Below are 12,218 nucleotides of genomic sequence, written 5' to 3' on the forward strand. Positions count from 1 at the left end.
CTACGATCTCTTTATGTTTGGTGCCCTTTTGAGATCTCTTGGTAAAACGAGAAACTGTGTGGATATTTTTTTTGGAGTATATGATAGATTGCTTTTGAGTTTGTAATAAATTAGCAATCTTAGTTATGCATTAGATTTTTGTTCTAGTTATGTTATTTCTTATCTCAAATTTGGTACTTTGTATTTATTAAGTACAATTGCAATTTGGAAATTATTGTTGTCATTTAGTTTTCTAAAATTGCCATTGAGTTTGTTGTTGAGATGAAGAAGTGTTTGAAGAGATTTGGTCAATTTGTTTAGGGGGCTTTTTGTTCACAGAGGGGAAAGGGTAATGGTTTAGAAACGGAAACAAGGAGAATGGGAAGGCAAACCCTTAGATTTACTATGTTGTTTATTTCAAGATATCTAAGGAAAACCTTAATATATCACTACCTATCCAACTCCACCACCACCACCACACGTTTACTTCAAAATAAAATCACTTCGCTGCCACCCCGCCCCTTCTTTCGGCGCCGCCTCCCCCATCGCCGTCCTCTCCTTTCAGTGGCGCCTCCCTCACCACCTTCTTCTTTTGGCGTTGCTACCCCCACCCCCTTCTCATTCCTTCGGTGTCGTTGCCCCACCCCTTCCCTTGTTTCGCTATTGATTGACTCTCTCTCACCTTCGCTGCTGATGTGGTGATGCTTATAGGTGGTTGGGTGGCCTTTGGGTGGCGGTGGAAGAACTTTTTCGCTCTATTTCTTAGATCTACTTATTGGGGCGGTTGGTTTTTCATGGGTCATGGTTCGTTTGTTCTGTGAGTATGGCTGGTTTTCGGGGTAGATTGTCAAAGGTGGATTGTCGGGGTGTGGTAGTGGGTTTTCAAGAATACGGGTGGATTTTTGGGTGCGGTGGTGGTGTTTTCGGGAATGGGGGTGGGTTTTCGGGTTTATGGGGTGGATGTTCGGGTGTGGGGGTAGGAGAATCTCTTGTGGGCGGTTGGCGTGGGGCTGGTGTCGGTGATTGGCGGCGGGTGTGGTTTTGGTGGTGAGGGTGGCGATGAGAGGTGGTGTCGGTGGCTGGGGGTAGTCGGTCGGTGGTTGGTGTGGTGGTTTAGTGGTTGGGGTGGTTATTCTAGTGGTTGGGGTGGTGGTCAATCATTAGTTATAGTCGTTTGGGGTAGTTGCTAGTTGTCTACTAGTAACTATTAGTGATTAAAGTAATTGTTTAATTAGAAGTGTTAGGCAAGAGTAACTTTTGAAATTATGAAACACAATAAATGACATTTACTCAAATATGAAACTAAGTGTAACAATTTCATATGTTCGTTCAATAATTAAATTTAACTTTTTTTTAAAAAAAAATTACACTAAAAAGAGGATCAATTGACCAAATTGGTAAAATTTTTTTTTTGAATGTTACTAGTTCATTGTAGTTTTTTCGAAGACGAATTTGATGTAACCTTGTTTGATTGTATCTTGTTTTTCCTTAATATGCCGTTTGGCCTTCAATTAATGAAATTTCTCCCAAAAAAAAAAGAGTTTGAATGTTAACAACAACTTGATAAATTAAAAAACCCAGACGACAAATTGCTAATGACTGTAGTCCAAATTTATAGGGTTTATCATTTTTGTCATTTGCGTAGTAGTTGCGTTTCTCATCTCTTTCAAACCGTCACTTTCTCTCACTCCTACCTTCTTCACTGCGCACGACTATGGCGTCAAATGGAGAAGAGCGCAGTCATATTCTCGACAAAATCGAAGCATTGAAATCTCAAAAGAGTGAAATTGAAGCTCAAATTTCTTCTCTTGAATCTCAGCTTCGAGAAACTTCTATCAACAAACAACCTCTTTGTGACGGTTCTTGTCCTTCAATCTCCGCCGTTGATTCCAATCTCAGCCGCCATGGATTACCATCCGATGCTATTTACCGTTACAGTCGCCATCTTTTACTCCCCTCTTTTGGTGTTCATGGTTTGGCTTTTTCACTTTTAATTTACTGATATACTTCACTTCGGTTTTTACTAGTTTACGCGTTTTTTTGTGTAGAGTTTTAGGAGAAATAGTGTTGCGGGACATAGAAAGAGAGAGAAGATTAATTTACATTAAAGTTGAATTTGCGAATCCTGGAAAGTTAGTGACCCCATTTCAAAAATAGAAATAAAAGAAATGGGTAAATTAATAAGGCACATCCATAAATAAACACGGATAAATTAATAAAAATCGGAGGGAGTATGTTGTTTTTTAGGTTAATTGTGGTTGAAGTAGATGATTTGGTTACTAATTAGTGTTTATAATGTTCAAAGTGCTTAAATTTTATGTTTATAATGTTCAAAGTGCTGAAATTTGATGTTTATAATGTTCAAAGTGCTGAAATTTGGTGTTAAGTGCTGAAATTTGATGTGCAATTTCGAGATTTTGGATGAGAGCTAGCTAGATTTTAATTTATGCTGTATAATTTCTTGAATTCCGTGGCTAATTTTGAAGTTATTTAATTCTTCAAATTTGGGTTGAGTACATATAGTTGATGAAAGCTTGGGACTTTTTACTATGCAACATTGCCAGGAAACTGGCATTTTCTGTTGTTTGCTTAGTTGCTTATCGAATTTTTGTGTAGTTTCTGGCTCAAAAATAAGGTAAAATAGTTGAATATAGGCTGGTATAAACTTTAAAGTATTGATTTTTTTTATATACTTATATCTGCTTCTGTGTGGTGAGGATGTGATGCTAGAGCCTGTTGTTGTATATGTGTTTGTTTCGCGTAATCATGTAAGCAAAGGTGCCTGGGAGCCTGTTAAGTGGAGCAATTTGAAGACCTTACTAGAGTTGAAGTGATAATCGATTGTTTGACATTTTATTTTTGGCATTATTATTTTACCCAAGGTATTGGTGATTTTAGGAGATTTCTGATTGTTGTAGGGCAGTCTAATCTGTTGAAATCATCGATGCTGGTTGTGGGAGCTGGAGGTTTGGGATCACCTGCTCTTTTGTATCTCGCAGCATGTGGAGTCGGTAAGAAGTTACTTTATTTGAAAATGTAGCAAAAGGTTTTTTTCGGATCTGGTTCTTTTTTTCCCCTCATATGTGATATGATTTGCTTCTTTAGAAAAGCTGAATTCTAGTGGGACCAACATTTTCTTTTGGAATGCCTTTTAGGTCGAATAGGTATTGTTGATCATGATGTAGTTGAGCTTAATAATATGCATAGGCAGGTTTGCTCCTTTCACTCTGTTACTTGCGATTTCTGAGAGATTCTTATCACATTGTGAGTTCTGGCGTTGTATGTTGTACCATCAAAAGTTAAAACTGTCCAAGTATATGAATTTCATTTGTTTGATCTGGTCTGATTATCAGGTTATCCACACTGAATCCTACATTGGCAAGTCCAAAGTAGAATCTGCTGCTGCTGCCTGTCGCGCGTGCGTAATTCTCTAGTTTTTACCTTATCTTGATTACTAACTGATAATGATAATTGAATCTTTGTGCTTATATTGGTCTTGCTTCGCCTAAGGGATTGAGTTCTTTTCTTTTGCCTGATATTGATGTTTGTATCAGGATCAACTCGACTATTGAGATTGTTGAATATAGGGAAGCATTACGAACATCAAATGCTTTGGAGATCTTTAGCAAGTATCTATCCTTCCCAGACTAATTTACATATATCTATTTTCCTTTACTACTGGCTCTCAGTTTGATCAAGACATGAGAATTCTCTTGACTGATGGCAATCTTCAGATATGATTATATAATTGATGCGACGGACAACGTGCCAAGCCGGTACATGATTAATGATTGTTGTGTTGTATTGAAAAAGGTAATGAAGGTCTTTGAGGATCTCAAGTTTAATAATTGGAATGGTTGACTTAAATAGACGATTAAATTCCTTATATGTGCAGTTTGTTAAATAAACTGTGTTAATAGGAGTATACTAGGGGAAGTTTAATATTTTGTTGATCTTACCAGAGAAATGATATATTCCAAAACTCACTTAGAAGTTTTAATGGCCAAGTAAAAGGGTTTTAAATGTGTTTGACAACTTTGTTATAATTGTAACCATAATAACATGGAGCTTGAACTAATTTGACTAAAGAGATTTACATGATATGGACTGATCATATGCAGCTTTATGTGTAATGAATGAAGATAGACAGAAATGTCTGATATTTGAGTCTCAGTGTAGAATCATGTGTAATATGCATATTTTATAGCCTTCTTGGGCGTCCAATATGGTTGCATTTTTTACATTTCATATTTCTGTTTATGCAGCCACTTGTATCAGGTGCCGCGCTAGGATTGGAAGGGCAGGTATGTGCTATCTGATTGTCTTTATTCTCAACTCAAATTTATAGCTTATGTCATTTTGTGATGCGAGACATCAGCTGGCTATGTTTATGAACTGATAGAAATTCATTTGCAGCTGACTGTTTACAACTACAAAGGTGGCCCATGCTATCGGTGCCTATTTCCAGCCCCGCCACCAGCAACAGCGTGTCAAAGATGTGCTGACAGTGGTGTTCTTGGAGTCGGTGAGTAGTCTCAACTCTCAACTGTCTATTTACCTGTGTATGGTGCTATTTGTGAATTGCATTTCTTAATTTATAGCATGAACTTAGGTATTGAAAGAGTATGTAGAAGTTGAATGAAAAGGCAATGGTTTGTCATAAGCCATAAGTAGATTTGTAAATACGGCAATGGTTAATCAAGATTGGTATTTGTCCATCTCCTCGAGTTGCTGATTTTGATGATAGTATAGAACATGTTTGGTCTTCTCAGGTCTTGCGGATTACCCTTTGCTTTTTTCTTATCTCATTTCCACCTAATGCTTACCATACAACTGTGCAAATATTTGTCCCTAATGCTATTAATTCATGTTTTGCAGTTCCTGGAATTATTGGGACTTTACAGGCCTTAGAGGCTATAAAAATAGCAAGTAATGTTGGCGATCCACTCTCTGGACGGATGCTTATATTTGATGCCTTGTCTGGAAGGATTCGAGTGGTATGTCCCTACTCCCTGCTATATTAAGTTCTCTTTTCTTTGTTAAACATTGCCTTTCTAGTCTCCTTTGTGTATTGTACCTGTTTCATTATGTACGAATATAAATGGTTGAATTGTTGTGTATCTGTGTACTTTGTTGAACGATTAGTGCTAAAGAAATATCTGGGCAATAATGGGCTCTTTGAACTCATGAAATAGCATTCCTTTACTTTTAATTGTTAATCATTGGATTTAAGTGTATCTACGACACATCAAGCTTTTTGTAAATTATGCAATGGTCAACAGATAAGCTTATATGTTGGTTTGTGCAATCAAAGTAATTTTTATTGGTTGAGCGACTTCATAATCAGAAGGACAATGAGAGTGTTGAGCATGGCTGCTGACATGTGTTTGTGGAGGAAACTCTTTTGTACGATTCGTTTATCTAGTTGTCATTGTTTAAGCATTTCCTCTTGCAGTCGTACAAGTATCAGCCTATCTTTAGAAATCTATTGAACTGAGAAAATCTTCAATTAGTTTTGCTAATTCTGTTTTCTTTTATTTGCTCTTAACTCTCCCCCTGGTTCACATTGTCAAGGTCAAAATACGGGGACAATCACCACAATGTGAAGCCTGTGGAGAAAGATCTACATTCACCCCTGAAAAATTTAGAGAATTTGACTATGAGAAGTTCACCCAGTTTCCTTTGTCAACGGTAAGACCTTTTTATCTGCTCTTCCTCCTTTTAATTTTATTTTATCCCGAGCTTAAAGTTCTCAAAAGCTATTAACACCTAATGTTTTTGTTTAACAAGAATTTTATTGGACTTGCTACTGCTGTAGTGTGTGTACTCTTCATGTTCGTTTGATAGATCAATTGATTATGATTTTTAGTCTCTCAGATATCTCCTTTTCAAATAATATGTTGCTGCGTATGATATTACTGTAGTATAGTCCCATCATCATCATCTTTGTATTTTGGGTTTTCAGAAAGATGTCTATCGTTAAGTATGAACTGAAATCTCATGCATTTCTTTTGAAGTTGATATGCTTTACGCAAAATGATTGCTCTGATGATGTGTTTCAAAATTTACTTGGGAGAACCTGTAATGAGCTTGGTTATCTTAATTGTCGAATTGATCACAATTCAGTGCATCATCAATACATGCATTTGGTGGATGATGATAAAATTGCTGCTCATGCTCTGCTATCTTGATGATATATTGTATACTATTGTGTGGTGTAAAATATAAACTAAAAACTTTAAGTATTTGACATAAAAGGGGTGGTTAAACTTATACACTTGGCAATCGTAATTATGTATTATAGGGATAGGAGATAGAAGCCTAAAATTCTAGGAATTGTTGATAGTTAGAAGAGATTCAAAGATCAGGAAGACTGACCATTTTTAGGTGAAAGAGAATTCACATCTACATAACAAAGATATATTGACATTTGGACCCTTCGTCGCTCTACCATTCTTTTTCGTAAGGGTAAGAATGTCAATAGACTTATTTTATCTATTTAATATGTGAGAACGCTTAGGTGAATAACTTTCCTCATTTCTATGAAGCTCCTTTTTATGTCTTCTATGCATGCCGCCGCTGAGTGTATCAATTAGCTGTTTACTCTGTCTATCTTATCTGGGTGCAGGCTCCACCCAAGTTGAATCTCATTTCAGCAGATTCAAGAATAAGTTGCAAGGAATACAGTGAGAAAGTTGTCAATGGAGAAGCACATATTTTAGTCGATGTTCGACCTTCTCATCATTTTGACATCATATCACTTCCAAATTCAGTCAATATTCCACTCTCAACTTTGGAGACCCGATTGCCAGAAATTGCAGCGGCTTTGAAGGAAGAGGAAACACGTAAAGGCGTTTCAGGTGCTCATTTATACACAGTTTGCAGAAGAGGCAATGACTCGCAGAGAGCTGTCCATCTTCTACATAAGCTTGGTTTCACCTCAGCAAAGGACATTGTCGGGGGATTGAGTTCTTGGGCACAGGAAGTTGATCCTAAATTTCCTGCTTACTAATGGCATGCACGCATGCGAAATCTTCTTGTGATCTAGTTGTAGACAATGTATTTTTTTTTTTTTTTATCCTGGTTCAAACCCTTGGAAATTTGAACTTACAGTATGAAACAGCTAAGTTGAACAACATAAGTGTAACAAAATACCTCAGATTTTTTGAACTTAAAAATGATCCATTGATTTAAAGTTATATGACATTGTTTAGGGCTATGTCTTGTTTGGCAAAAGCATTTATGTTATGGTAACAATAAGCTGTCATACTAATTGTTTAGTATTGTCAAAATAACTCTTAAACATAATTTGTTCAGTAGTTAAATTAGTAATTAAACAAATTATGAATTGCAACACTCTCAAGTCCCAAAGTTCTGGTCCAAAACTAATTGTTCTAGATATACAACACACTGTGGAATGCTGCAAGAAGAAAAACAGTGAAACAGAATCATAACTTGGTGCATATTATTCGACGATTTTCAAAAGCTTGATTTTTGATCTCAAAACTTTTCCGTGTTGAGCCACCAATATCACACTGATCTGACTTGAGTGTAGTATGATCTAAATTACTCCATACGTAACCCAAAAACTTTCTTTTAAGATGTCAAAAATTCCAATAGCACTTCCTTCAGAAACAAAACATTCGCGTAGATTTGTAATAAAAGCATGCTCTCCACCTTGCTCCTACTTGACCAAGGCTTTAGGTCACTAACAATCTCAGCACCTCAGAATCTCTAATCTACCATCCAAGAAGTAGAAGTTTCAATAAAGCCATACGGATATATAGGCCATTCTTTGCTTGTCTGAAGTAGGCTGCCCTCGGATCTTCATCCACATCTACAGTTATCTGTATCAAACCCAAATAAATCATCAACCAAGTTAGAGGCTGGTAATTTCTTGCTCATAAATCATCTAAGTTGGAAGGAAAACCATAATTATTTGCACCCCTTTTCGACGGTCACTAGTAAGGGTTCAGATGGTTACCTCATCAAGCCGTGGAAGAGGGTGCATAACTACAGCATGCTTCTGCATCACATTCAACACATTTCTATTTACTATGTATTTCCCTTTCGCTTCTTCATAAAGATCGACTCTTTCCCCAAAGCGCTCTCTCTGAATACGAGTCTGATACACTACATCACATTTAGAAGCTACTTCCATCAAGTCCGCACTTTCTTCCCATTGGATGTTCTTTGAGGTTAGATACTCCTTAATGTCATCCTGAAGATGCAACAGATTGCAACTTAACATTCTAGAATGATTGCAATCTACTTTTCTCTGTTTGATTACTTTACCAATATAAATGTAGTAAGTTACATAGTATAAATGATCATACATTAAACATTCACTAGAGACATACCTTCATTCTCACCACTTCTGGTGCGACAAAGTATATCTTGACATCATTATACTTGGCAAGCAGATATGCCAGTGAACGAACAGTCCTTCCATTAGCAAGATCACCAACCAAGGCAACACTGATGCCATCTAGCTTTCCTATCTCTCTTTCAATGGTATACACATCTAAAAGAGCCTGTCTCAAATAAAGGAACAGATTAGGGACCAAATTCGTTGTTCATGGCATTTAAGACCAGAAATCAAGATATGCTACTATATCATATTCTTCTTATCTTTATCATCATATAATTCCAATTATTAAGAAAATCTTGAGATAATCAGAAAAGAAAGACAGGATGTTGCATATCTGAGATACAATTGAGAAGGTAGAACCAAAAAGGTTCACTCATTTTGTCGAAGTGTTGTAATCTCAATCCAAGGTATTAGTGCACTGATGGAGTGCTTTCAGGTCCTCAACTCCCATCAGGCCATCACTAAGCAATCAAGCCTTAAGCCACATAAGCAGGGTTGGTGACCTGGCTATATAATTGTGGCTCACTGCATAACATTAGGAATCCTGTCTGACCAAAGGAATCCACTTCCTTAAATCTATGACCTTAGAACGGCCAGTTATAGATTACTGTTTTACAAGGACAGCAATTAGGTCCGTCAAAAACAAGACAGAAAATTTTCAGCAGATATCATTAGCCTCTAAACAAGTTATAGAATAAACTCATCATATCAGTCTTTGTTAGCTTCTCTATTATAGTCACTTATTTAAATTATTGCAATTATAAAGTCTCCATTCATGATGGAATTAGCCCTCACCTGAGTTGGATGCTGCCCTGGACCATCTCCTGCATTTATGATGGGAATTTCTGCAGTTGCAGCAGCTCTTCTTGCAGCACCGCTTTCAAAGTGCCTCATTACAATTATATCTGAGTAACCTTCAACGGTTCTGATAGTATCTGCATATATAGGCAACATATATTACATCCAGACCAAACACATAAGAGAATTGCCAATTACGATAATGGCAAAACTAGTGATACACTGATACCTACCCTCAAGTGTCTCTCCTTTGGCTGCTGATGAAAACTCCCTTGCATTCTCAGTTGTCAAGACTTCCCCACCTAAACGTTTCATGGCAGATTCAAAAGAGAGCCTAGTTCTGGTAGAAGGCTCATAGAACAAAGTGGCCATTAAGTAACCCTTCAAAACCTGGCTCCCAGGCGAGTTTTTTTCAACCTTCTCCATCTCCCGCGCCACCTCAAAAATGGCATTAAGAGTGTCTCTATCAAACTGCTGAGCTTCCAGCACATCGTTAAGTTGAAATTTCTGACCCACTGAGAATAAATTCGTACTCTTAACACCAACTACACGGCAGGGAGCTCCAAACTTGGTCGAAACTTCCCCGTTCGATTCCCACTTTACAGGTTTCACACCAAAAGAACACCTTAATGGCGTAAAGTCGGCAGATGAGCAAATTGGCATGGAATTAACCAACTTTTTGCCAAATAAATCCGGGGAACAGCTCATAAAAACCTTTTGAGTTTTGCTCACATTACAAGCACCTATGACCGCGTTCGATGCACACATGTTGAGTGAGGATGGAGTGGCCATTGAAATAAATAAAAACTACCTATATAGTATGCTAACACACCTGAAAGATGTCAGAAGCTAATGTTACAACATGAATTACACAAACATGTATACCTCAAATTTTGCAACAATTAACAACAATGGGGTCGTCGTCGTGGCAGGAAGTTTATAGTTAGGGTTTCAAAATTCAAACTCTTTCTCCTTCCTTAGTTCCTTATTAGTTTCTCTGTTTCAAAATTTTGTAACATGGGCATCTATTATTTTGACATTCCAGCAAAACCCATGATTTGTTGAATGTAATTAAAATCTCCATAACTCAAAAGAAACATTCTTTCACAATACCCAGATAAAGTTATAAAGAATATACAATAATAAGAATAAGATAGCATAATTTTTAAGCAAAAGATGAAGAAGAGAATAATAAATATACAGAAAAACATTGAGACACCTGAAATTTCAAATGAACAGAGGAGACACCGAGGAGGATGAGAGCGTGAGGAACGACTGACGAGGTATCGGCGTGAGTGAACGGTGAGGAGGGGTTTTGGGCGTCCTTGTATGGGTTTAGCCTTTTGTTACACACCACTTTTGTAATAGATGCTTCATTCTCACTTGCATCCTTAACATTACGATTATTATCAAAAGGATGTCTTCGCCTAATGGATAAGACTACTGAGTGTTGTGATTTGTGAACGATAGGTCACAGCTCACAGGTATGAATCCCCTCCTAATGATCATCACTCAAGCTTAGGCACCCGCTCGATCCGGTTTAAGAATCAAACCTCGCAAATGGTTCTGCTGGACGGGATTTCACCTCCCTAAATGGAACAAGATTCCCACTTGGATACAAAGCTTTGCCTTTTCTTTCTATGGATTTTTTATCCCTTTCGCTAATGGCTTATAATAATCCATAAAATATTTTCAAATGGCTCATGGGACACCGGTGGTGAACTAGAGAAGTAGGCAGCCCTCGCGGGGGACTGTGCTGCAACGACACCAGATCAGAGCGAGAGACGAGAAATGCGATTAAACTTTTGTAAAATTACAAGTCTCATCTTCATAGGTTTCCTATTATAGTTAAGAATATGTTTATGTTGAAACCTATATATAATGATCAACGAAAATCACTCTAATGAAGGGATCAAAATAAAATATGTGAATAGTGTTAAAGTTAAAATGAAGCGTCTTTCAAAAAACAGACAGAGTATTTTTTTTAATAATTTGGTAGTATATATGAGGAACTAAGTTCCTAATAGTTATAAATGGATAGGAAAGAAGTTATCTAATAAAACGTCTTCAAACTACCCAAATTACATCTATAATTGTTACACTCTTTTCAAAAGACCCTTACCTATTCCTTAATCCCCAAAATCTTCTTGTCAAAAACAAAATAACTGAAATTAGGAATTAGAAAACTTTTTTGACATTGTCATTTGAATCGTACTCTAATTAAGAATTAAAGTATGGTAGCAAGCTTAGTTTGACCAAACAATTTGGCCTAATTTAAAATGAAAGTTATCGAGGAAGTCATCGAAACGGTACACTCAAACGACGTCGTACTTTAGAGAGGAGAGAGAACGAGTGCATGCTCAATTTTTTATGTTAGAGTGAGGGTATGAGGGTTCGAGGAGAGGGCAAGAGACAAAGAGAGTGAGGAGAAGCGGCAAAACGAATGGGAAAAGAAGGTTAGAGTCCAACAAGAAGGAGGGAGGTTTGATTTATTAAAAAATATAATATCTTAATTGATTGGTGCGGCTTAGGTTAATTTCACTCTATATTTATTTTTCTCGTGTAGTTTATTACTTTGTATGGTTAAAATGACAACAATTCAATAGCAATAATAAACTAAACTTTTACTAATATTAATTACCATTGATATGAACATCTTCTTTTGATATATATATATATATATATATATATATATATATTATATATATATAATATATATATATATATATATATATATATAATTTTAAGACTTGTGCGATAGGCTCAAGCAACCCAATATAAACCCACAAATATGTGACTTCAAAATAGAATTAACTAATATCTTTGATAAATATGAAAATAAAAGGTAGAATAAAAGAGAAACTAAAGACAATCAACTATCATAAATGAAATTAAATGGAAAGTAATCAAGTTAAGGACAATCTCACTGGCTTGCATCACTAAATATCCATCAAGAGGGTCATGGGCTCACAACAAAAGAGTTTTTATATATGATTGCTTTAGTCACATAACTAACTAGAAATTCAAGACAATTACTATTCCAATATAATCATCCAAAACCTTGTGAATA

At 36.4% G+C, this 12,218-nt stretch overlaps 2 protein-coding genes across 3 annotated transcripts; one reads left to right on the top strand and one right to left on the bottom strand.

Annotated features, from left to right (window-relative positions):
• Positions 1-1,584: 1,584 nt before the first annotated feature.
• LOC104891707 (adenylyltransferase and sulfurtransferase MOCS3) lies at positions 1,585-7,178 on the top strand. 2 transcript variants are annotated; one of them, XM_010677442.4, is made up of 11 exons: positions 1,585-1,952; positions 2,898-2,990; positions 3,135-3,190; positions 3,333-3,397; positions 3,534-3,608; positions 3,714-3,792; positions 4,245-4,283; positions 4,396-4,504; positions 4,858-4,976; positions 5,554-5,670; positions 6,608-7,178. In XM_010677442.4, the coding sequence occupies exons 1-11, from the start codon at positions 1,694-1,696 to the stop codon at positions 6,989-6,991; spliced, it is 1,395 nt and encodes a 464-aa protein (XP_010675744.2). In that variant the 5' UTR covers positions 1,585-1,693; the 3' UTR covers positions 6,992-7,178. The 2 variants fall into 2 exon arrangements, with proteins under 2 accessions (XP_010675744.2, XP_010675745.2); XM_010677443.4 differs by having other exon boundaries at positions 1,737-1,952; positions 2,903-2,990.
• Positions 7,179-7,277: 99 nt separating this feature from the next.
• LOC104891706 (aspartate carbamoyltransferase 1, chloroplastic) lies at positions 7,278-10,532 on the bottom strand. Its single transcript, XM_010677440.4, has 6 exons — positions 10,368-10,532; positions 9,382-9,980; positions 9,146-9,285; positions 8,340-8,513; positions 7,964-8,200; positions 7,278-7,826 (listed from the first exon to the last, which is right to left on the bottom strand). The coding sequence occupies exons 2-6, from the start codon at positions 9,938-9,940 to the stop codon at positions 7,719-7,721; spliced, it is 1,218 nt and encodes a 405-aa protein (XP_010675742.2). The 5' UTR covers positions 9,941-9,980; positions 10,368-10,532; the 3' UTR covers positions 7,278-7,718.
• Positions 10,533-12,218: the final 1,686 nt, after the last annotated feature.

Source organism: Beta vulgaris, chromosome 4, assembly GCF_026745355.1.
Source record: "Beta vulgaris subsp. vulgaris cultivar EL10 chromosome 4, EL10.2, whole genome shotgun sequence".
NCBI lineage: Eukaryota > Viridiplantae > Streptophyta > Magnoliopsida > Caryophyllales > Amaranthaceae > Beta > Beta vulgaris.